At 46.4% G+C, this 27122-nt stretch overlaps 1 protein-coding gene across 1 annotated transcript in view; it reads left to right on the forward strand.

Annotated features, from left to right (window-relative positions):
• Window positions 1-14936, forward strand: part of med23 (mediator complex subunit 23) — a 95769-nt gene extending 80833 nt beyond the window's left edge. The window contains exons 25-29 of the mRNA XM_080533244.1: window positions 4902-4974; window positions 6047-6261; window positions 10221-10341; window positions 13838-13969; window positions 14205-14936. Coding sequence (XP_080389370.1) covers window positions 4902-4974; window positions 6047-6261; window positions 10221-10341; window positions 13838-13969; window positions 14205-14399 — 736 coding nt within the window. The 3' untranslated portion in view covers window positions 14400-14936. The remainder of the gene's footprint in view (window positions 1-4901; window positions 4975-6046; window positions 6262-10220; window positions 10342-13837; window positions 13970-14204) is intronic.
• Window positions 14937-27122: the final 12186 nt, after the last annotated feature.

Genomic DNA, 27122 nt, shown 5'->3' on the forward strand with positions numbered 1-27122 from the left:
TCATTCAAATGTAACCGGTAGAAAAACAATCATGTGCGCTTTATTCTCACTCTCTGCATGCGTACTGAGTTGACAACAACATTCATTCACTCATCTCTGTCCCACTTATATCACGTCATATCACCCGCTAAGCAGCCTGGGTGATTGTGTAAACACACAAAAAAAGTACTCTGTTACGTACTCACTCCACGTGAAGCTGGGAATCCACAGCAACAAGTATCATGGCGAGTGCTAGCAACGTTGGCGAACTGGAAAGGCCTCCCTCGTCATTGAAATCACATGTATGGGAGCACTTTGGCTTCCCTGTTACTTATAATAATGATGGAAGGAGGGAGGTCGATAAGAAAGTTACGGTGTGTACCCTCACGTTGCCATGATGGCAAGACGCTACCTGGCTGTGCCGGCTACTTCAGTTCCTAGCGAGAGGGTGTTCTCCACAGCAGGAGACATAGTGACTGCAAATAGGTCTGCCCTCTCCCCAGACAATGTGGACATCCTCATATTTTTGAAAATGAATATGAAGTTATAAGCTTGAGGCTGCTTTGCTTTATTTACTTTTTTTTCTTACCATGTTTAAAGGATTTCACTTTATTATTTAGGTAAAGTTAGGTTTCACTTGGCAACCAGATTGCAGCAGTGATGTTATATATATATATGTTGTTATATATATATATGTTGTTATATATAGATGTTATATATATGTGATATATATATATCAGTTTTGACATCTTGAATGTTGTTTTTTTGTTTCACACATTAAAAGTGGTGTTTTTACAGAATTCAAGGAAAATGTTGTTTTTATAAAAATAAAAAAATGTTTTGTGTTGATCCGAAAAATGATCCGATCCGTGACTCAAAATCCGTGACACGATCCGATCCGTGAGTTAGGTGATCCGTTACACCCCTAGTAGTGACTGGTGTGTGTGTGTGTGTGTGTGTGTGTGTGTGTGTGTAGTGACCTGGTGTGTGTGTGTGTGTGTGTGTGTGTGTAGTGACTGGTGTGTGTAGTGACTGGTGTGTGTGTGTGTGTGTGTGTAGTGACTGGTGTGTGTTTGTGTGTGTGTGTGTGTGTGTAGTGACTAGGGCTGTCCCTAACGACTATTTTTCTAACGATTAATCTAGCGATTATTTTTCAATTAGTCGGTTACTCTAACGACTAATTTAACGATTAGTCTAACGATTTTTCTGGAGCTGTTCGATTAATGTATCACTTAATTTTCCCCAAAATAATGGCTGTATTGTCTCTCTCTGTTTAACAGTGTCTTTATAAAGCACTCTGGGTAATAGCTGCTGCTCTTATAAAACAAAGCAGCGTGTGACATGCACATTACTCAGACGGCCGCCCCTTTAAATGATCAGCTGATGTATGGGGGCTGTCTGTGGGCCTGCAATTAAACACAGACACCTTTAATTCGGCGACCTGCTACTACTACTACTGTAACTGCCTCTGTCAAACAGCCCCAGACACAGGCCCAATCACTGCTATGTTTAGCCAACTTGAATGCCAACATGGCCATCAGGGTTTTTCCTGGCTCAAAATGAGGCGGAGGTGGTACCAGTGGTGTTTGACATCGGGGGGGACCCATGAAGCAGGGCTGTCTGGGGGTCCTTAAACATCAAACACTTAATTTCTTGCATTCTTGTGAATTGATATGCACCAATTTGTGCCCTTTCTGCATCAATTTATGGTGGAAATGTCATTATTTATGTAAAGGAAAACACAATATTCAGGCACCAGATGACCATTCAAAATATAATATAATATAAGGCTCTCAGGCATTCTGTACTTTCAAATATGTATTCTCCTTGAGCAGTCAACATACTATCAGCTATTTCGCTAGCAAAAAAACGAAAGCTAACTTATTTGCAAAACAGCGCCCCCGCCACCACGTCGGCGCAGTGCCGCTATTGTAGTTAGAAACGCTGCTATGTTATGATTAGCTAAATTGATGCTGTGTGTGTGTGCGCGCGCGCGTGTGTGTGTGTGTCTGTGTGTGTGTAGTTACTAGTGTGTGTGCGTGTGTGTGTGTGTTAGGGCTGCACGATTAATCGATTTTAAATCGAAATCGCGATTTGAGATGGTGCGATTAGCAAATCGCAAAGCCTGCGATTTGGGATACATTATACAGCGCGTCGGATTCAACGTCAATGAACGCACACACCCAAGAACAACACTGCACGTGAAACTCCCAGGTGTGAATCTGTGAAGACGTTTCAGTAGCTAGCAACATTCATGGTGTGGATAAATGGCTTCAGCAGAGCCAGAAGCAACGATTTAGTCCTGAAGAAAAACAGCACTTCTGTTGTAAGTATTTCGGGTTTAGGACGACAGATGTGCAACAAAAGCAGGTGTTGCGCACGACCTGTCGTGGAACAATCGCTACATCCAGAGGCAACACCACAAACCTGTATCAGCACTTGAAAAAGTACCACGGGCAGCTCTATGACGGAGAGTTAAGTGAAAGTCCCGTAGCCCAGTCTAACGTTAAGCAAACTAGAGTTTTAGAGTCGTTTGTGGCCGTATGAAAAGGGCTCACGAAGGCACCATGAAATAACCAATTCCATCACGCATACCTCGCTTTATAAAGACATGGTGTCTATTAACACTGTGAGCAACGAAGGGTTTAAAAAACTAATCCAAACGCTGGATAAAAGATAATGTGATTCCATCCCGCACGTACGGAGCTGGAAAATGTGGAGTACTATGCAACAACAACCGATCTGCGGTCGAGCCGTGCACTTCATACATTACGACGAGTTGAAGAGTTGCTGGCAAACTGTATACTTTCCTGCTTTATCTATTTCAATGTTTACAGAAAGGACCTATTCTTTTTTACTGGACATTTTTATTATCACTTTATTTAACTTGATTGCAGTATGTGCAATATTTAGATGCTGCTCCTGAGCCATAATTAAATAACCTTGTTTGTAGAAAGGTCCTATTTTATTTTCATATTGGAATTGTTAAAAAATGTTGACACTTGAGAGAAACAAAATGGCAGCTGTTTAAAATCCCCATAAGTTCTCAGCATTAGAATTAGAGCAGTTAACAGTTTGATGGCATCATGTGGTAATGCTCTCTGAAATTAGCCCATGATAGAAGGTGATAGACAGATTCATCCAATCACCTGCCAAGTATTGTTGAAAGTACCTGCCCTTTTCCAAACAGCTTCCAATTAAGCTTTCCTAGATGGTTGTGTGAAACAAACCATCTGAGTCAGGTTAGTAATGCTCCATCACATGTTTTAATCTGAAGCTTGACTTTAAAGCAACCCAACTTTAAAGCAACCCAATGTACGTTTAGTTCTTTCACTCGTAGCTCGGGCTGTGGGGCTGCTAGAGGAGGGAGCCTCTAAGTCCCCTGAAGACGTACAAACAAACTGCACGTTGATACGACCTTCCTAGGCGGAGATATGGCCACACTTTACAAAAACTTCCTTTGGGTCGCTTTAAAAAAAAAAATCGCAAATTAAATCGCAATCGCAATATCTGTCCAAATAATCGCAATTAGATTTTTTCCCCCAAATCGTGCAGCCCTAGTGTGTGTGTGTCTGTGTGTAGTGACTAGTGTGTGTGTGTGTGTGTGTGTGTGTAGTGACTAGTGTGTGTGTGTGTGTGTGTGTGTGTGTATGTAGTGACTAGTGTGTGTGTGTGTAGCAACTAGTGTGTGTGTGTGTGTGTATGTAGTGACTGTTGAAGTCGCCGGCTCCAAGCACATACAAAGACAAAGCCCTGCCAAATCTATGAGCTTCAGGGCGCTGATGACTGTGCCATCTTAGCTCACAGCCCAGAGTCTATGCAGCACGCTCTCAAAATCATATCCGGTCTATACAAATCCTTCGGTCTCCAGGTCATCATCCAAAAAAACGAAGTCATGTCCCAACTCACTTCCCAAACCTCTACACTTCCCAGCTTTCACATAAACGGTGTTCCACTTAAAACAGTGGATCATTTCACCTACCTCGGCTCCACTCTGTCCTCATGCTGCTTCCTTGACGCGGAGATACACACACGTATCAATAAAGCCTCATCATCCTTTGGACGCCTACGCATCAGGGTCTTCGAAAACCAAAACCTGAAGGTCAGCACCAAGGTTGCCGTCTACACAGCAGTATGTCTCTCCACTCTGCTCTATGGAGCAGAATCCTGGACCCCATACCGCCGGCACATCAACAACTTGGAGGCCTTCCGCTGCCTACAGAGGATCCTCGGCCTGTCCTGGGAAGATCGAGTCCCCCACACAGACATCCTGAACAACACCAACTCAATATGTATGGACGCAGCTGTGGCCAAAAAACATCTTCGGTGGATAGGGCACACCATACGTATGCCTGACCACCGCCTGCCCCGCCAAGTCCTCTATGGCCAACTGAGAGGAGCAAAGCGGGCTGCTGGAGGCCAAAAGAGACGCTTTAAGGATTACACCAGGGACCTCCTAAAGCGAGCAAACATCAACACCACGCAGCTCGAAACTCTGGCACTCGACAGATCAGCCTGGCAAGTCATTTGTGCCACTGCAGTTTCCAAAATACATCAATCCAACCAAGACCGAAGATCTGAGAGGCGCACACAACGACACCAGCGGGCGGTTGGAATTCCCCTGGTATCTGGCTTCCCCTGCACCATCTGCGGACGGGTGTGCGGCTCAAGGATCGGACTCGCTCGACAGCGTCGCTGAAACCCCCCCACCCCCATCCTCTGAGCAAGCGTCATCATCGAACCCGATGGACAGCTAAGATGAGATGTAGTGACTAGTGTGTGTGTGTGTGTGTGTGTGTGTGTGTAGTGACTAGTGTGTGTGTGTGTGTGTGTGTGTGTGTGTATGTAGTGACTAGTGTGTGTGTGTGTGTGTGTGTGTGTCACCCCCACTAACATCATGTGTAACATCATGTGTGTTCCAGTCAGCCGCTGGTGCCCAGGGAGAGCATCACCGCCTGGATGAACGCCATCGGCCTGGTGATCACCGCCCTGCCTGTAAGAACACACACACACACCAGTCACACACACACACACACCAGTCCGCACACACACACCAGTCACTACACACACACACACCAGTCACACACACACACACACATACACACCAGTCACTACACACACATACAGCTGTACATTTCAGTACTGCCTGATAATTCACATGCACTCAGCTCGCTGAGTCTCCGAGATATAAAACTTTGTATGCCCAAAATTTTCTTGCATGCTTTTCCATTTGGACAATTGTAACGGTCTCCTTTCTGGTCTTCCGAAGAAAGCTATTGGGCAGCTGCAAAAAAGTCCAAAATGCAGCAGCGACTGTTTGAACCAAAACAAGCAGAAGAGCTCATATAACTCCTAATTTAGAGACTCTACACTGGCTTCCTGTTAAGTTCAGAATAGATTTCAAGATCCTTCTGCTTCTTTATAAAGCTCTCACTGGCATAGCACCAGAATATCTGAAAGACCTTTTGCTAGCATATCAGCCCAATAGAGCTCTCAGATCTTCTGATGCTGGTTTTCTCTGTGTACCACATGTACAAAAGAAGAGATTTGGTGAGGCCGCATTCTCATTTTATGAACCCAAATTGTGGAATGCACTGCCAGTTTACATTAGGGATGCAACCTCAGCAAATATTTTCAATTCAAGACTAAAAACCCATCTTTTTAATATTGCCTTCAAAAGATTAAATGATGATTATATAATTATTAAAGCACTTTGAGCTGCAATGTTTGCAGGAAAGGTGCTATACAAATAAAGTTATTGTTATTGTTGTTATTATTATTATTATTACACACACACACACACACACACACATGTACCGTCACTACACACACGCACAAACACAAACGCACCAACTCACCAGAAGACAAGTCTGACGCTGTGAGATATAAACTGACGCTGTGAGATATAAACTGACTCTGTGAGATATAAACTGACTCTGTGAGATATATACTGACTCTGTGAGATATAAACTGACTGTGTGAGATATAAACTGACTCTGTGAGATATAAACTGACTGTGTGAGATATAAACTGACTGTGTGAGTGTGTGTGTGTGTGTGTCCTCCAGGAGCCCTACTGGGTGGTCCTCCACGACCGCATCGTCAGCGTGCTGGGCAGCGCGGCGCTGACCTCGGAGACGGAGTGGGTGGGCTACCCCTTCACCCTGCTGGACTTCACCGCCTGCCACCAGTCCTACTCTGAGATGTACTGCAGCTACGTGCTGGCCCTGGCCCACGCCGTCTGGCACCACTCCTCCATAGGACAGCTGTCTCTCATACCCAAGTAAGACTGGCTGTCTGTCTGTCTGTCTCTCATACCCAAGTATGTCTGTCTGTCTGTCTGTCTGGCACCACTCCTCCATAGGACAGCTGTCCCTCATACCCAAGTAAGACTGTCTGTCTGTCTCTCATACCCAAGTAAGACTGTCTGTCTGTCTTTCATACCCAAGTATGTATGTATGTCTGTCTGTCTGTCTCTCATACCCAAGTAAGACTGTCTGTCTGTCTCTCTGTCTGTCTGTCTGTCTCTCATACCCTAGTAAGACTGTCTGTCTGTCTCTCATACCCAAGTAAGCCTGTCTGTCTGTCTGTCTCTCATCCCCAAGTAAGACTGTCTGTCTGTCTGTCTCTCATACCCAAGTAAGGCTGTCTGTCTGTCTGTCTCTCTCTCATACCCAAGTAAGACTGTCTGTCTGTCTCTCATACCCAAGTAAGACTGTCTGTCTGTCTCTGTCTGTCTCTCTCTCATACCCAAGTAAGACTGTCTGTCTGTCTGTCTCTGTCTGTCTCTCTCTCATACCCAAGTAAGACTGTCTGTCTGTCTGACTGTCTGCCTGTCTGTCTCTCTCTCTCTGTCTGTCTCTCATAACCAAGTAAGACTGTCTGTCTGTCTGTCTCTCTGTCTGTCTCTCTCTGTCTATCTCTCATACCCAAGTAAGACTGTCTGTCTGTCTATCTGTCTGTCTGTCTCTCATACCCAAGTAAGACTGTCTGTCTGTCTGTCTCTCATACCCAAGTAAGACTGTCTGTCTATCTGTCTCTCTGTCTGTCTCTCATACCCAAGTAAGACTGTCTGTCTATCTGTCTCTCTGTCTGTCTCTCATACCCAAGTAAGACTGCCTGCCTGCCTGTCTGTCTATCTGTCTCTCTCTCTGTCTGTCTCTCATACCCAAGTAAGACTGCCTGCCTGCCTGCCTGTCTGTCTATCTGTCTCTCTCTCTGTCTGTCTCTCATACCCAAGTAAGACTGCCTGCCTGCCTGCCTGTCTGTCTATCTGTCTCTCTCTCTGTCTGTCTCTCATACACAAGTAAGACTGTCTGTCTCTCATACCCAAGTAAGACTGTCTGTCTGTCTGTCTGTTTGTCTCTCTCTTTCTCTCTCTCTGTCTGTCTCTCATACCCAAGTCTGTCTGTCTGTCTGTCTGTCTCTCTCTCTGTCTCACTCTCTCTGTCTGTCTCTCATACCCAAGTAAGACTGTCTGTCTGCCTGTCTCTCTTTCTCTCTCTTTCTCTCTCTTTCTCTCTCTTTCTCTCTCTCTCTCTCTCTCTCTCTCTCTCTCTCTCTCTCTCTCTCTCTCTCTCTCTCTCTCTCTCTCTCTCTCTCTCTCTCTCTCTCTCTCTCTCTCTCGGTCTCTCTGTCTGTCTCTCATACCCAAGTAAGACTGTTTGTCTGTCTGTCTGTCTCTCTCTCTGTCTCTCTCTCTGCGTGCGCGTGTGCGTGTGCGCATGTGCGTAGTGTACGTGCGTGCGTGTAGTGTGTGTGTGTGTGTAGTGTGTGCATGTGTGTAGTGTGTTTTTTAACACCATGCAGTAGAGAGTGACGATGACAGACAGGCTGCTACCCCCGAGCTGTCTTCATTGTCAACTCTGTGTGTGTGTGTGTGTGTGTGTGTGCGCGCGGTGACAGCAGACCTGAGGACAAGACCCATCCTAGTGACGGGGGCAGTGGAGTGTGTGTGTGTAGGAGTGTGTGTCCTCAGACGACTGACAGTTATGACTCACACTCACACACTACAGCTAACACACACACACACACTACAGCTAACACACACACTACAGCTAACACACACACTACAGCTAACACTTACACTACAGCTAACTCACACACTACAGCTAACACACACACACTACAGCTAACTCATACACTACAGCTAACACGCACACTACAGCTAACACACACACTACAGCTAACACACACACACACTACAGCTAACACACACACACACACTACAGCTAACACACACTACAGCTAACACACACACTACAGCTAACACACACTACAGCTAACACACACACACTACAGCTAACACACACACTACAGCTAACACTCACACTACAGCTAACACACACACTACAGCTAACACACACACTACAGCTAGCACACACACTACAGCTAACACACACACTACAGCTAACACACACACTACAGCTAACACACACACTACAGCTAACTCACACACACTACAGCTAACACACACTACAGCTAACACACACACTACAGCTAACACACACACTACAGCTAACACACACACTACAGCTAACACACACACTACAGCTGTGAGAGAAAATTATTATATGTAATAAGACATTTTTCTACATTTAAGATTCAAACTTCACAACAGCAAATTGAATGTCTATAGGCAAGCTATATAAACTGATTTCCTGTTGTAAGCACACAATGAAACCAGTTTCTCTACTTGAAGCTTGACATTGGCTAGACAACAGACACATTTAAATGATTACAAAGACCTGATTGCTCTCTTTTCTCCTGACCTGCACCTAGATGGAGTAAACCATCTAGAGCAGTTTTGGACCTTTGTGTTTCCCCAGACCCAGTACTCTAGGACCAGACTAAACCAGTTTGTGGCCTTTGTATTCCTTTTACATCTTTGTGTCTCTAGGAGAAAGTGGGGGTCGATTCCCCCTTAACCTTCATCCCCCATCATCTTCCTCAATGTACAAATCCACACCCATTGCTCATGATTGGTCTAGACCTCACCCGAGGGCGGACCTCTTACCTGAGGGTACCTGAGTGCATAAATACTGAGATGTAATGAATGATCTGGACTTTACGAGGAACTTTGAATCTTCAGATGCGTCTGACGAACCTGTAAACTTCCTCCTTCTATAGAGGAACATATTAAATATCATTTCTTATACATCTTGAAACGAAACAGGCTGCCTTTATTGATAATTTGCTCTAACACAGCTAAAACACACTACAGCTAACTCACACACTACAGCTAACACATACACTACAGATAACACACACACACTACAGCTAACACACACACTACAGCTAACACACACTACAGCTAACACACACTACAGCTAACACACACACTACAACTAACACACACACTACAGCTAACACACACACTACAACTAACACACACACTATAGCTAACACACACACACTACAGCTAACACACACTACAGCTAACACACACACTACAGCTAACACACATCTCTCAAATCACATGCGCCAAGTCAAGGCTCATACACTGTTCTATTCATCACACACACACACACACACACACACACACACACACACACACACACACACAGCTCTGATGGCATGGACAGGGGGAGGCAGGGGGGGAGATTCAGGCAAGCCTCTTCTCTTCTCTTGATATATTTCTTTTCACATTCTAACAATATTGTGAACATCAGTAATATTAGCCTGAGACACACACAGAGACACACACAGAGATCTCACACAGAGACACACACAGAGACACACACAGAGACACACACAGAGATCTCACAGAGACACACACAGAGACACACACAGAGTCTGTTTTCAGGTTATTAATTTACCAGATATTAAGACCTTCTCCTCCTTCTGTTCTTGCCGTGTGTGATGGTCTAACCTCCCCCCCTCACCCACCCCTCACCCTCACCCTCACCCCCCCCCCACCCCTCACCCTCACCCTCGCCCACCCCCCACCCTCACCTCACCCCCCCTGGGGCGGCTGTGTCTCAGGAGGTAGAGCCGCCGTCTAATGATCGCAAGGTTGGCAGATCGGCGGTTCGAGCCCCGGCTGGCCACATGTCGAGGTGTCCTTGGGCAAGACACTGAACCCCAAATTGCTCCCAGTGAGCGGGGCCGGCGCCTTGCATGGTAGCTTGCCACCATTGGTGTGTGAATGTGTGTGTGAATGGGTGAATGAGAGGCCGGTGTAAAGCGCTTTGGATAAAGGCGCTATATAAGTCAGTCCATTTACCCCCCCCCCCCCCCCAGGTTCCTGTCGGAGGTGCTGAAGCCGCTGGTGAGGACAGAGTTCCAGCTGCTGTACGTGTACCACCTGGTAGGCCCCTTCCTGCAGCGCTTCCAACAGGAGAGGACACGCTGCATGCTGGAGGTACACACTCACACACACACACACACACATGTTCACACACACACACACAATGTTCACACACACACACACACACAATGTTCACACACACACACGATGTTCACACACACACACACAATGTTCACACACACACACACACACACAATGTTCACACACACACACACACGATGTTCACACACACACACACACACACACACACAATGTTCACACACACATACACACACACAATGTTCACACACACACACACACACCCACGATGTTCACACACACACACACTCGATGTTCACACACACACACACACAAATTGCTCTATTTTCTGTAAGTGCTTGGGCTGAGGAGTGAAAGGGAGTCTCATTCAGGAGGCTGATGATGTGAGCCGGACTGGTGGGATAGCTCTATCCTTCTGACAGACAGATGAGCACACCTCTCTCCACCTCACCTCACCTCTCTGTCTCCATGAAGCTGATCCACAGACCCGCGGGCAGGCTCCCGTCTGCAGCCACACAGCCAGCCTGAGGCGGGGGGGGGGGAAGAAGAAGGGCTGGAGAGAGAGAGTGGATGTGAAGAGGGGTGGAGAGAGAGAGAGAGTGGATATGAAGAGGGGTGGAGAAGGAGAGAGAGTGGATATGAAGAGGGGTAGAGAAGGAGAGAGAGAGAGTGGATATGAAGACGGGTGGAGAGAGAGTGAGAGTGGATATGAAGAGGGGTGGAGAAGGAGAGAGAGTGGATATGAAGAGGGGTGGAGAAGGAGAGAGAGTGGATGTGAAGAGGGGTGGAGAGAGAGTGAGAGTGGATATGAAGAGGGGTGGAGAAGGAGAGAGAGTGGATGTGAAGAGGGGTGGCGAGAGAGTGAGAGTGGATATGAAGAGGGGTGGAGAAGGAGAGAGTGGTCCCTATCTCTCTAGTGCTCATCTCTCTACCAAGAATATATACACAAACACACACACACACACATACATACACATGTCCGCCCTGCGATTGGGAGGTCGTGAGTTCGATCCCCGGCTGTGTCGTACCAAAGACTATAAAAATGGTACCCGATGCCTCCCTGCTTGGCTCTCAGCATTAAGGGTTGTATTGGGGGGTTAAGACCCTGCGACATAGCAGCGTCATGTCCCGGGGGTGTACTTGTCCATCAAGCCGCCTCACGCTACGGAATCAGGAGATAAGCTCCTGCCCTATGGGCCATCAGGCTCGAGAACCATCGGTTCTCAAGGCTTACTTTAAACAGCTCTACTGTATCTATGGGATTTATGTAACAGGGATTAAATCAGATGTTTTCTATTCCTTCCAATTGTTTTTTTATTTTATTTTTCAAAAGTTTATTATGACCAGTGATGCCGGTAACGCGCTACTAAGTAACGCGTTACTCTAATCTGAATACTTTTCCCTGTAACGAGTATTCTAACGCGATACTATTTCCAAATCAGTAATCGGATTAAAGTTACTTATTCAAGTGACTGTGCGTTACTATTGCGTTACTACCTCATAACTTAGGCTAAATGCAGTATTTCTTTGTAATGTTCGATAGCTTTTCTCGCGTCTTGGGGAGTGACGTCAGTGCTCACGTTTTCAACACGAGGTTACTATGGAAGGCCATGCCCGCAAAAAATGGCTCTCGACTATCGCGAGATTGCAGCAGAATCGCTCACGTGTATCACCACGCTGATTGCACAGTGTAAACAGAAGCGTAGCCTACACAATGGAGCGAGAACAGAGATATGCGTTAAATAGCTGGAAATATAAGGATTATTTTGAGTTTGTGTCAGCAAAGGATGACAAGAACATAAATGTTGATCATTGATAAACTCAGACTCACCCAGTTTAGGATTAGGATTATATTAGGATCATATCTGAATGGTCAGGGTAGGTTTTAGGTTTTGTGAAACCACTCCTTGCTAGTTACTGTTAAATAAAGATTATATTTATTTTATTGTTTAAAAACAAGTATTTATGTTGGGTGAGGCAAAGAAAGACTCTTTATTTTGTTGTTTTAAGTTATTGTTTAAAGTTTAATTATGTAATTTAAGTTACTGTTAAAATAAAGTGAGTTTTGGCAAAACCAGTTTTCATTTTTATGTTGCGGGGGGGGGGGGGGGGGTCGGGTGCCTAGGCAGCTGCCAATAGTAACTAAAAAAGTAACTACCGTATTTTCCGGACTATAAGTCGCGGTTTTTTTCATACTTTGGCTGGTCCTGCGACTTATAGTCAGGTGCGACTTATATATCAATAATTCATAATCTCTGACTGACATGAACTGACATACGGTAATCTCTGACTGACATGAACCAAGGAGTAACTTCCGCTAGCGCCTCATACACGATAGAATAGCCATTATACTTGACAATGTGGACATTAAACACGACAATGTGGACATTAAACATGATGTTATGGACCTTATACACAATGTTATGGACGTTATAAACGATATTAAAGTCATTTATTCCTTCCAGAGACTGTTCTATGTTGCTAAGTTACCCCCGCGAGGCTATTTTGCTACTTCCGCTAGCGCCACATCCGCGATAGAATAGCCATTATACTCGACAATGTGGACATTAAACACGACAATGTGGACATTAAACATGATATTATGGACCTTATACACGATATTATGAACGTTATACACGATATTAAAGTCATTTATTACCTTTCAGAGGCTGTTCAATGTTGCATTGTTTGTAGGCCGCCCTTCATCCTAACTACTTCCGTTTTTCACCAAGCTATCTTTGTCATGGCCTTATACACGATAAATAGTCGTTACACTCGACAATGTGGACATTAAGCACTATATTATGAACGTTATACACGCTATTATGAACGTTATACACGATATTAAAGTCATTTATTACCTTTCAGAGGCTGTTCCATCCTGTTTGCTTGCTCCCGCGACGCCATTTTGCTAACCTTCGTTAGCAACGCGCTAGCTAGCCCTGGCTTTACACTCGATAATTTAAGTATTTCTAACCTTTCAGAAGAAGTTTTAACATGAATTATGTCCTTCCTGGGCTTACAAATCCTCTCATGTCTCTTCACAGTGCCAGACTAGAGTCAAGCTCAACAGGGTCTTCTTTCCCCGCTGATTCCGCCAAGCCCGTTCCCTTGAACCATGCGACTTATAGTCCAGTGCGACTTATATGTGGTTTTTTCCTCTTCATTACCAATTTTTGGCCTGCTGCGACTTATACTCGGGTGCGACTTATAGTCCGGAAAATACGGTAGTAATCTAACTTAGTTACTTTTAAAGTAAAGTAACTAGATTACTTTTTAAAGGGGTAATCAGTAATCAGAATACTTTTTCAAAGTAACTGTGGCAACACTGATTATGACTGTCATCACATTACCTAATTTGGTACTTTACTTCGGTGTGTGTGTGTGTCTGTGTGTGTGTCTCTGTGTCTCTCTGTGTGTCTGTGTGTGTGTCTGTGTCTGTGTGTGTCTGTGTCTGTGTCTGTGTGTGTGTGTGTCTGTGTGTGTGTGTGTGTGTGTGTGTGTGTGACAGATTGGCGTGGCGTTCTATGAGATGCTGCAGGCAGTGGACCAGCACAGTAAACACCTGTCCTACATGGACCCCATATGTGACTTCCTCTACCACATCAAATACATGTTCACTGGGGACAGCGTCAAAGACCAGGTGCTGCCTCTCTCCTCTCCTCCCTTTTCCTCCCTTCTCCTCCCCTCCCCTCCCCTCTCCTCTCCTCCCCTCCCCTCTCCTCTCCTCTCCTCTCCTCTCCTCTCCTCTCCTCCCCTCCCCTCTCTTCCCCTCCCCTCTACTCCCCTCTCCTCCCTCTCATCCTCCCATCCCTCAACCTCATCAAATACATGTTCACTGGAGACAGCATCAAAGACCGTGTGTGTGTGTTCCCCAGGTGGAGAAGATCATCATGACGCTGCGTCCAGCCATGAAGCTGCGTCTTCGCTTCATCAGCAAAATGGAGCCTGCCCCCTCCTCCTCCTCCTCCACCTCCGCCCCCGCCAGCGCCCCCCAGCCCCCCTCTGTGTCCTCCCCCGCCCCGCAGACCACCCCCGGACCCTCCAGCCTCCCCCTGTCTGTGGCCCAGTAACACACACACACACACTCACACACAGACCACATACACACACACACACACACTCGCACGTATTACACACACATGCACTCGCACGTATACAGACATATACATACTGAACACATTCTCACACACAAACACACACACATGCACGCATATATACACACACTCGCAGGTACACACACGCACACACCAACGAAGGACTCGTGCCCTGTGTGCTCTACTGGAGACGGAGGAGGGAGGCTGACCCCACCATGACCCTGACCCCACCATGACCCTGAGGAGAGAGGCTGACCCCACCATGACCCTGAGGAGCTTTGTACCCAGCTCCCGCAGACAGACACAAACTGTTCCACAAACAACAGTGAACTTTTTATAACCTCTCTCTTTCTACTGCTTTCTCTTTTTTTTTTTTTTTTTTTAATAGGTCCAGTTTAAATGTGTTTTGTAAGAACAGAGCTGTTTGTCCTGTGAGATCATGATTGAGTGTGTGTATAGACTCGGAGGTGGAGGCCTGCGAGCGTCGTCGAAACTCTTCCTCTGTGTTTTTAAGACGTGCCTTGAGGCTTCCACTAGATCATGATGACAGAAGAGGCTCTGGAAGTTGTGTTTTCACTTGAAGTAAAAAAACAATAAATGACTGCTTCAAACCGTCTCTGTCCCCTCTGTGTGTGTGTGTGTGTGTGTGTGTGTGTGTGTGTGTGTGTGTGTGTGTGTGTGCGTGTGTGCGTGTGTGCGTGTGTGCGTGTGCGTGTGCGTGTGTGCGTGCGTGCGTGCGTGTCTGTGTCTGTGTGTGCGTGCGTGTCTGTGTCTGTGGGTGTGGGTGCGGGTGCGTGCGTGCGTGTCTGTCGACTGTTCAGTTCAGGGTCTCTGCCAGACATCTGTTCCAGATCAACGCAGGTCATCTCAGGGTGTCGTTCCTCTTAACCAAATAGACCACCGATGCTAACCAAGGTCTGCATGCTAACCAAGGCCTGGATGCTAACCAAGGCCTGCATGCTAACCAGGGCCTGCAAACTAACCAAGGCCTGGATGCTAACCAAGGCTTGCATGCTAACCAAGGCCGGCGGTAGCTATGGGCAGGCTAAAATACTTTTTTCTTTTTGAATTGTTGATATCCCGGAAGCATGTTTGAAGGTCAGCTTGTCGGCCTTGGTACCACTAGCTGTCCCCACTCCTCCATCGACCCACCCAAGGTATGGGTTTTGGCACCAGGCCTGATGCTAACTGTCGAACCAAGAACAAGCTTAGCAGGGACACCGTGAGATTTATGCTAAAGGAATAGCTCAGCTCCTCGGATGTTTAAACCTTATTTTACACTCACTTGGAGTGTTGGAAGCTCATCCAGACTCTTTATTTGGTTTATTTATTATTTGGTAAATTCCGAGTTTTCTTTGGCTGGTCTAAGCCGCTAGCATTAGCCATGCTAGTGGAAGTGGGTGGGAGCCGCGAACCACTGCTCCCAGTATGACTACTTAAAAACATCTCTGAGAAATTGTACAGCCATCTCATGTCTCTGTGGGCTATAAACAGGTAGTTATGGAGACTGACTGTACTGTAGTAAGATACAGACACTGGCATTGTATGTGAATGTATGGAGATGTTAATGAGAGACCACAGAGGATCCTGAACTACATACTGTCAAGACACACACGCACGCACCTGTTCCTTCTGTGACTCACCACGGCCAAGCTGAGGCAACAGTGAGCCATTAGACTCCATGTCTATCTGTGACCCGCTGAGCTGAAACAGCATAGAGACCAGATCTGGTCATCCTCGTCTCCGTCACCTCCTGCAGAGCAGCTCTAGCACGGCCTCCTCCAGAGCAGCTCTACCACGGCCTCCTGCAGAGCAGCTCTACCACGGCCTCCTCCAGAGCAGCTCTACCACGGCCTCCTCCAGAGCAGCTCTACCACGGCCTCCTCCAGAGCAGCTCTACCACGGCCTCCTCCAGAGCAGCTCTACCACGGCCTCCTGCAGAGCAGCTCTACCTCGGCCTCCTCCAGAGCAGCTCTACCACGGCCTCCTGCAGAGCAGCTCTACCACGGCCTCCTCCAGAGCAGCTCTACCACGGCCTCCTCCAGAGCAGCTCTACCACGGCCTCCTCCAGAGCAGCTCTACCACGGCCTCCTCCAGAGCAGCTCTACCACGGCCTCCTGCAGAGCAGCTCTACCACGGCCTCCTGCAGAGCAGCTCTACCACGGCCTCCTGCAGAGCAGCTCTACCACGGCCTCCTCCAGAGCAGCTCTACCACGGCCTCCTCCAGAGCAGCTCTACCACGGCCTCCTCCAGAGCAGCTCTACCTCGGCCTCCTGCAGAGCAGCTCTACCACGGCCTCCTCCAGAGCAGCTCTACCACGGCCTCCTCCAGAGCAGCTCTACCTCGGCCTCTCCAGAGCAGCTCTACCACGGCCTCCTCCAGAGCAGCTCTACCTCGGCCTCCTGCAGAGCAGCTCTACCTCGGCCTCCTACAGAGCAGCTCTACCACGGCCTCCTGCAGAGCAGCTCTACCACGGCCTCCTGCAGAGCAGCTCTACCACGGCCTCCTCCAGAGCAGCTCTACCACGGCCTCCTGCAGAGCAGCTCTACCACGGCCTCCTGCAGAGCCTTGTTCTTAATGAGGATCCCCTCTGCCTCTACCGTCTCTTACACACATACACACACACACACACAAAATCTCCAAGAACCCAGATTTCCTGCTGTGATGAGCAATTTCATGTATAAATGTATGTGTCGACTGTTTGAAAATAACAGCTACGCACGCTCAAACACTGAGCAAAAAAACATTGTTTATTGCGAGCTTACGGACATAGACCTTCTTCAGGCACAAAGCAGACAAGTGAATGCAGTGGTTTTAACACTTAATCTGCCATGAGGGGTCATTTGACCCCTGTGAGTAAAAAAAAATACATCTTTGCATTCGATCTAATTTCAGGACCCTCCTTTCATGACTTTTCCTAGATATGTGCGTTCTACCACCCAGTATCCTTACATTTTCAAAATCACATCAGGATAAGTTAGTATAAAGCTATTTTGCTGTTTTTCTGTGTAGGAAGCAGGCTAATTTACAAGCGGCTAACTAGTGGTCGTTGTGTGTAAATAGCAGCTTGAGCATTGTAAAGAGGCGGCTCTTTTAGTAGGTAAAAAAGGCACAGCTGTTCTAGTGTTAAGGGTTCAAACAACAATCACTTGATTTAGCCAATGCACAACACCTGTGTCAAAAATGTCACCTAGTGACTAAGCATCAAGGGAATTGTAGTCACCAGGAGGACGTAGCACGGAGACGACCGCGCTATTCCCCCTAGCTCCTCTCCACCCCCCCCCCCGAACAGGCGCTATTCCCCCTAACTCCTCTCCCCCCCCCGAACAGGCACTATTCCCCCTAGCTCCTCTCCCCCCCCCGAACACGCGCTATTCCCCCTAGCTCCTCTCCCCCCCACGAACAAGCGCCCCCAACGACCAGAGGAGGTGCTGGTGCAGTGACATGGGCACATGCATTCCAGGGAGATCTTGCCCCAAGCCGCGACCAGGCGCAGAGTTCTCAATGATTTAGGGTGCTGGGCTGGCCCACTGCACATTCCCTGCCCTCTCCTGCCTTGGACAACCACCCAGGCCTGTTTTAGGAGGGATTCCACCCCCAGCCCTCACCCGCCCCCACCAGGGCCCCCGCCACCCCCCCCAGCCAGCCCAGTCCAGTCCCACTACTCGAAATGGCATACTAGCATACTGCACACTAGCATACTCAATGAGTTTATACTGCATACTGCATACTAAGTTCATAATAAGTAAGCCAATACCATCCCACCGTTTACACTGCAGTATGCATACTGCATCCCAGAATGCATTTCGCACCGGCCGATGAAGTTTTAATATTCCAAAAAGTGTCCAGTTTATCAAAATAATGTTGTTTCTTAACTTAAAGAACTTGGTTGAAATAGATCACGAGTAAAACTTCTGAGTTCTAAGACTATTTATTAAACAAAGTTACAATTACAGATTACAGCATTCCCCTCTGATGGTGGGACACAAAAGAAAGCTGGTGCTGCATGGAGGAGCTGGTCAGAAGAGGCCGAGTACCGGGTCCACTCACCTATTTGTATACAATGATATGCAAATACAAGCTTCTACCAAGGTCCTATCACATTACTCAGAAATGGTTAAAGTGTGAAAAAGGGTCAGTCCTCCATATGGTGTCACTCATGTTAAAGGTCAGTGGGCAGGCCACAGGAAGCCATCTTGAAATGACCATGTGAGACAATGTGGCTTTAATTGCTCAAAAACTGTCAGGTGGCGCAACCAATTATTTGTAAAAGTATTTATATTTTCCTATTATTTATTTATTAAGTGAAATCTTTGTCATGTATCTATTATCTATATCTATCTATATCTATTAGACAAAAAAAATATATATATATACATTTGTTTTTGGGCTGCTTTTTCCTTCACTGACAGTGGCATCTAAAATTATTAAAATTAAAGACATTATAATCGTGAAATGTTTAAAAGTGTTAATATATATTTAAGTAGACACAAATACACATTTTAGAGCATCTTGGAGCTTTAAATAACATTATTTATTCCATATAGTGGCATTAATTGTGGTTGCGCCAACTGACATACCGGTTGCACCACCTGACATTTGCCACTGATTTCAAATTAAACAGGCTTCTACTTGGACACCTGCATTAGCTTTGACCTATGCTAGCAATATCATACAAATCATTTTAAAACAGAATAGTAGTTTTATGATAAAATAACATTTTCCTAGTTTTACATTGGTTGTACCACCTGACATGGAAAATATACCCTCCTACCTCTGAGGTGAAACTATCTATTTTTATCAATATTTGAGAGCACTCTACAAATCTTTTCACTCAGCCACAGATGTCAGACAGGGTCCTCTGGATGATGAAACATTTGGCTGATGCAATAGTCTGGATTTCAAAATAAAAGTCCCATGTTTACGGTTGTGCCACCCTGACATTTGAGGAAAAAATATTACGGGACAAAAGTTCCTTAATTATCTCAATAGCTTTAAAACTATTGTTATTTGTTATTTATGTTTATTTGAAAGGTTTCAAACATAAAATCATGCCACAGTATTTTATATTGAATATATTATTATTAAAATACCACTTTTAACAGTGTTCTTAATCTGTTCCTTTGTTGAGACTAGGGATGTACACTATGTAGCCAGGAAAATTCCCTTGCAGCCCTCTACACAGAGCGACTACTAGCCAGTTTGCCTACCTGCATCCAGCATGGGCACAGGTCCTGCCAAAAGAGAATCTTAAGCACAGTTATGATGCAACAATACAATAAAGATGACAGCAGTACAACCTGATGGTGGTCCAGGTACATCCTTGTACCGGTTCCAAATCAAATCAAATCAAATTTTATTTGTATAGCGCATTTCTTACAAGATGCAGTACTGCTCTAGGTGCTACTGGGAGCTGACAGTGCCTCATCAGCACCCAGGTCCTTTTTCCTGTCAACACAAATCTCAAAACACGAGTATGGTGTAATGGCCTAGTGATCCTAGTTCTATGATGTCCAATGTCTTCCTTAGTAGCAAAAGGCGACATTGAATGAGTAGGTTGCAATAACAATAACAATAACAATAACAATAAATATATATGTACAATACTAATATTACTAACAATAACAATAACAACTATTTAAAGTGCACATCTCCAACATTGTTCTCTCAACAACACAAAATCCTTTTCAGCAATATCAGTATCTATATTCTGAACCCTAAAACATCAATAAACGTCTGAGCAGTGCACTGGTCTCTGCAACTTTGTTTATTACAGTATCATTGTCCAAAGACATGAGAATCTCTTTCTCAGTGCACATAAGCATGAATGCCTCTAGTTTCTTCTGGGTTAAAGTGCTCCTGAGTCTGTTTTTTATTAATTTAACCGTTGAGAAGCTTCTTTCACAGGCCACTTGTGTGATGGACAGTGTTAATAGCAACTTGTAGGCTAGTCCAATCACATGGTAGGCATCAGTTAAAAGATTGTACTGAGAGAGGATGAGATGAACACAAATAGCACAGTTCTTACAGGAGGAACAAGTTTTGCTTTCTAGTTCGACATCCTGCAGTTCAATGGAAGGATCCTCCTCACTTCCTTGTGGCATTTCACTAGCTGTCCTGACAGTGTAACTCTCCAGAGGGGACAACTTCAGTCTGTCCCACTGAGATGCAAGGCTGTACAGTTCACCACATAAGGTGCCAACTGTAGCTCTATCATCAAACCTAAGTAGACATTTGCTTATTTCTTTCATAGCCTCGCTGGGTAGTCCATTTTCCCTCACATGCGCAAAGTTCCTAGGATCTAGACAGGCAAAATCTGAGCAAATTTTGCATTAGCAGAAAACCGCCTATGGATACTGTCTGTCACTGTGTCTACAATGACGTTGTGTACTTTAACCCTGAAGTCAGTATCAGCTGAAGCTAGCTGCTCATCTTCTGCAAGCTCTCCTGGCATTCTTTTCTTGTTTCTGACCCTTCTTTCAGGAAGGGCAGTCTGCACTACCAGCCCACACTCTTCCTCCTCTTGCAACTTTCCATTAGCCCACTTCACAAACTCATCAGCTGCATGCTTAACTCCTTCAAAGTCCCTAGTACACTTCCTGAGACCCTCCTCTGTCCCCTGAACCAGACGTTGAGCTGTGATGATATCCATTCCCCTTGTCTGTAAGTATTTTGAAAGGGGGGCTGTATGCTCAAAGATACGAAGGAAGATTTGAGCAGTGAGCACTGTCTCATACTTCAAAAGACCTTCTATAAATCCCTTTGCCTTGGCCCTTACAGTTGGCTTTTGTGTATCATCATCTAAAATGGTGTGTAAAGTTATAAGCACTTCAAAAAAACAAGGCTCCCTGAGGATTCCCGAAGCAGCCAAACACTTTACTTAGTGCCTGATCCTTAGCCCACCACCTAGTTTGCCCTATTGGACACAGTAGTCTGTGATGCTTGTCCTGACTGGTCTGTTCCCACTTCTGCATGCGCTTGTATGACTCTCTTAAGAAAACTGCTATGTCATTAAGCAGGGAAAAGAGGGACGCACTTTCCACAACACTGCCTGTTGTGTCTGCCAGTACAAGATTAAAAATATGTGCATAACACCATATATGAATCTGATTGGGGGAATGCTCAGAGAGGAGTGTAGAAAACCCCCGATATTGTCCCTGCATATTAGCTGCACCATCTGTTGAGTTGCCCACACATGTGCCAATGTCAATATTAAGTTTCAGTAGCACTTCTTTCGGGAGCTCTGTAAAGTACCGCCCTGTAGATGACTCACAGTGTCTTTTGATAGCAGGGTTATTAGAGCACCTCTGCCTTTTGCACCAGTTTCATGATGCTTCTTGCTGCTTTCTATGCAAGTGTTAACATGCTGTTGGAGGCACAAGTCATATTTACTCAAGAGTAGAATCAACTCTAGGACGTTGCCATGATTAACAGCAACGTTTTCTAGGCTGTAACCTGCCTCTTCATCTCCCCTGTAGCTAAGGCCACATTTGCCTATGACCTTAATCACATCCACGATGCACTCCATCACCTGACGTTTCTTTTTCACTTGCTCGGCATGTATAGTTGGCATGATAGTTGGTTGCCTGTCAACAGGCTTTTTACATCTGCCTTTTTTACATTAAGAAAGTAAGCATCTGCACTATCTCTATGCGTCTTACTTTTTTCATGTTCCTCTATTCTCTGGTGAACGTGTTTCCAGTCTGTCATGCCTCCCTTAATGAAAGGGCCCTCACTAATCAAAGGTGCAAATGCCAGGCAAACAGAACAGTACAGAGATTGGTTTTTTTCACAGTAAGTAAGCCACTTGCGGTTGATTCCATCTTTACTACTGAAAACCTTTGGAATAGGAACATGTGGGGTTTGTTGAGGATGAAAAGAAAAGAAAAAATCGATGTCCTGTGACTGAGGGCGAGCAAAGTAATCAAAATTAATTTCAACAGGCTCCTCTTCATCTGGCTTGCTGCTAGCCTGTGGTTCAGGATTCTGCTGAGCTGTTACCTCTGTTATTAATCACACAAAAATGTATAAAGCTTTAGCAAATTTGACATGGAAAACACGTTTTGACAGAAAAAATTAAGATTTGGCTTATTTCATATTATTTCCATCATATTCCCTTTCAATTGTGGGCTTTGTATATTTATTATGATCCTACTAGCTATTAAAGTAATGATAACAAGCATAATGGGTCACAACAAGTACCATTTACTTTAGTCATAGAAAGTGTTGCATTGAAACTAATCAGATTGTGTTTGCTTCTTTGTGCCTACACTGGTACAACAGCTCACCTGTGCCTTCTGTGATAGCAGCAATCCCTTGCTGTTGCTGTACACCACTTGGTCCTGGCTCTGCTTCTGAGAAAATTACCATAATTCTCAGAACAAACTTTTTACAAAGCTTTCTGATCAAGTCAAGTCAGTTCCATTAATGCAGAGCCGAATCATCTGGCATCATTATCTCAGGACATTTTTCATAGAGCAGCAGGTCTACACCATACTCTTCTTCTCATCATTCAATGAGCAATCCTACCTGCCGACTCCAACGGAGTTATTATGGGCGCCTGGCTGGTGCTGGCTAGCTCTTCACTGTCTGCAGCAGTCTGCTGCTGAGGTGCTTCTGCTACAAAACAGTTTCTCACAGTTACTAGTTATAACGTTACGTTATAAAGCCACACAATTTACTTAATAAACTTGAACGGTGATTTGTAGGCAACGTTGTATTTTGTTATGCTTGCACGTCCTAGTTCACTTAGTGCGAGGCTAGCTTACCAGCCTCGTCGTCGTCATCATCATTTTGGGAGCTTTTTTTACCAAAGAGCGAGCTCAGTTTTACATATTTGGCCGCATTAGCTTCAAGAGCCTTTCTTTTTTTAAGTCTTGCTTTTTCGGCGCCGCCTTTTCTCTTTCTGTCCATTTTGCTCACACAATCGCATTAACAAGTCAAGTGTAAGTCAAGTGTATACGTGTCGAGCACTGACAGAGGACTGACACAGACGACGGTTGGATATAGTACATCATGCACTACGTCATGGGCCGGCTAGTTCAATCCAGTAGCCTACCACGGAGAAGGATCCATGGATGCACCTGCAGACTCGCAGAATGGCCCAGGCCGGCCCAGAATCGTACCGGCCCAGCCCAGATTTATACCGGCCCAGCCGCCCAGAACCACTTCCAAGTACTACCACCAATTATTAGTTCTTATTGGCCTGCCTGGTTAAATAAAGAAAAAAATTAAAAATTAAAAACGGTCCAGACCGGCCCAAAACCAGACCGGCCCACCGGGAAAACTCCAGATCCTCCCGATTAGCCACCCCGGGCCTGCTAGGGAGGCTACCAATGTCCCTTGTTCCTCAATGGGGAGGAGAACAACCATCCTCCTGACATCCCGGTTGGTACTCTGCCCTTACACATCAAGAGTCCAGATTCTTCCTCTTTGTACACCACCAGTCGGTTTATTTTAGTTGTGGGGAGAGACATGTCCTTCTGAGCAGCCAGGAAGAGATCCTGTAGGGCACCCTCACGTTCTTTAGGAGAGAGTACAGTTTCTCCAGATTGCTTGTCAAGGCGCTCAACTTGCTTTCCTGCTCGACTGGTGCCGCAACTCCTCTTCTCTAACCACTTTCGGGCAGCACGCCACACCCAGGCAACAGCTTGACACAACCTTGACAGGCTACTGAACCTCTCTGGATTCACAAGGTCTGTGATGGATGCGCAGCAAGGTCATTTCCTAGACTTGTCTTCTGGAAGCTGGCTCTCTTTCTGAATCCCCGAATCCCGCACAGGCTCGGTCAGGCTCTGGTTCACTTTGACTTTTTCGGTCCTAACGTTAGCTTGGGCCCTGGTGAGCGCTCCTGAGAAGGCCTTCCGTTTGAGCTTGTTCCCACTTTCTCGAGCATCAGCTGCCACTTCTGCCGCTGATTTCACGGGCCACTCCTCAAAAGGCTTCTCCAGGAATCCAGGTCCATTCTGCCACAGAGAATCTTCGCTCAGTTCTTCAGGAACTGCTCCTCTTGTGATGATGTCGGCCACATTGCACTCACCGGGGATCCACCACCACTCGGTTGGAGACCCTGTCTTCTGAATCTCGCCGATTCTGTTAGCAAAAAACGACTGGTAGCCATAGCTCTCACGCTGGATGGCCCCCTGGATGGTCCAGTGTTCAATCTGCAACCGGCTATGTCGCTCAACATACTTCCTTAATCTGGTGGCGTAGACTGCACTGCACACTTCAGCCTTCACGGCATCTCCTTTTTGGTCGAGCGGTGCCAGCTTCGCTTTAGACTCCAACAGTCTGAGTTCAACCCCTTGGTGCGTCTCCCATCTCACATATAACACGGCTCTATAGGCATGATCACTCCTGTCCGAGAAAGTGATTCCCCATGGTCTGCCTCTCTGTCCGGACGGCGTGAGGCTCCTGTGAAACTTCACCTAGCTTTACGTACTCTCCAAAGAGCTTTATGGCTTCCTCACGAAGACCAGGTGAGATTGGGTCGTCCCACGTTTCCTTGGCTGAGCTCCTGCCTCCTGCCTCTTGGAAGGCTCTTCTTACAAGGATGTTTCCTTTTTGTTTGGCCGGGGACACCAGGCCAATTGGATCGTATAGAGCAGCCACTTGGCTCAGCAGCTCTCTCCTCGACAAGCCGTTGGGTGTATTCTCCCGGACTTCTTCTATCTTGAGGTTGATGCCTGTCCTCATCTTTCCTTTTCTCTTGGAGAAGTTTACTGATGTCATCACGTAGAGTTGGTCGGAATCCACGAGATACCCAATGCCAAGGGCCTTATTATCCTCGTCTTTCAGCTGATTCGGTAGCACCAGGGTTTTGGATGTCGCTCCAGGCCTCTCCCCTCCACAGGTTCTGGCGTCGTCCTTTCTCCTCTCACCTTGGCCAGACCGGACCCACGGCTTTAGAAAGAACCCTCCAGCGCTCAAGATCTCCTCCACTCCACTCGTGATGGTGTCGAGCATCTTCAGATCATCATGGGAAGTCAAGATGTCGTCGACGTAGCTGTCTTTCTCCAAGACACAACGCTCTTCCTCCCTTTCAATGAACTGAGGTAGCCCTGCTGTCTCCCTCATTGCCAGTTGAGCAATGCAACCAGCAGGACGGTCTCCAATGTTCACCCCCTGTGATGGCGTACTCCCCGATGTTCTCTTCCTGCCTCAGTCCACTCTCCCTGGTCTCTTCGCAGCACCCGATATACAGTACTTGACGATTTCCTCATACCGCCGCTGCTGTTCTCATTGATCGGGCGAAGTGTGTCTTGGACTCGTAGGTCACCGTCTCCACATCTTCAAACAGATTGGGATGCGTCCCACTCACAATCTTTCCAAGTGGGCCTTCCTACAGGACCAGGTCTCCTACTACCTTCACGGGACAGGGAACCAGCCGCCCCTCTCTTTGGCTGATGAGGAGCTCAATACTCCTTGGCCGGACCAACTCCCGGGTCTTGACCTCGGGGAAGAATCTTTTCAGTTGCTGTGGTTTGATGGCATGGTGCACCTTGGCTATTCCATCTAAGCCGTAGCAGACCAACTGGTGGGCTCTTTCACCTTCCGGGGTCCTGAACCTCACCTTCAGGAGGTACCTTTTGGTGTTGGCTGTCACAGTCATCCCTCCGACGCCCTGCACCACTAGCGTGATTTTCTCGCTCTTCAGGCCAAGCCTACTTGCAGCCGCGTGGGTAATGTAATTTGTATCTGATGCAAGGTCTGTCAGAGCACCAATTTGTTGCCCGTCGTTGGCAGTGACCTCCAGGAGCATCATTATTACCGGACACTCGTTTACTCCATTTTCTTCCAGGAGCTTCCCGGCTTTTGCTTCAGTGCAGCTCGTAACTGCTGTCTTATTCGTGAAGGCTCTCCTGACTTTTTTCTCAATCTCTGGAGCGAGTTGGGACAAGACGTCTTCCTGTTCAACGGTCAAACTCTGTGCACGTTCACCACCGCTACTTGGAGTTTCTCTCTTTTCCCCACCATCCTTCTTACTGTCTCTACTGGGGCAGAGAAGGTAATGGTGGTCTGACGACTCTCCTTCTTTGCAGCCTTTCTTGGTGCAGAGGAATTTAAGGTTACACTCTCCATCAGCGCCATGTGATGAAAGGCACAGCCGGCAGGCTCTAGACTTCTTCACCGCGGCCTTTCTTGCTGCCAAGTCGAGGCCTCTGAACTTCTTACGGGTGAACAGCCTACTTCTGTGTTTATCTTCGCACAGAACACAATTGTCATCAGCGCTACCTCTCTCAGTGGCTCTAGTGAAAGCTAACTTCTTCCCAGTATTCTTCTCTGGGATCTCCGTGATCTCCATCTGCTCCAACTGTTCGAGGATGCTTTCCTGCTTTTGTAGGAAGTCCAGGAAGGTGTCAAAGTATCTCTCCGGCTGGAAACCATTTCGGGGGTCTTTTTTGAAAGTAAGCTACTCCTTTTTCAAAGTGAGTGGCAGTTTGTTCTCAATGGCTCCAGTCACCAGAGGGTTTTTGATGGCTAATTCATTGTTAAGATCTTTAAGGTCTGCTAGAGCTTTCTCTGTGATTCGGATCAGATCAATCATCTTCCTGAATTGGTGCTCTTTGACTGGAGAAATCTTCTGCAGCTCTGCTACGATCAGGTTGGTGATTGCATTCTTGTTTCCGAAACGATTCTCTAGCACCCTGAAGACATCTTTGGCAGTATTGTGGCTCGCGAGCCTCAGATCCTTCACTA

The sequence above is a fragment of the Nansenia antarctica genome (genome assembly GCF_963989245.1).
Source record: "Nansenia antarctica genome assembly, chromosome: 6".
In the NCBI taxonomy this organism is placed as follows: Eukaryota; Metazoa; Chordata; class Actinopteri; order Argentiniformes; family Microstomatidae; genus Nansenia; species Nansenia antarctica.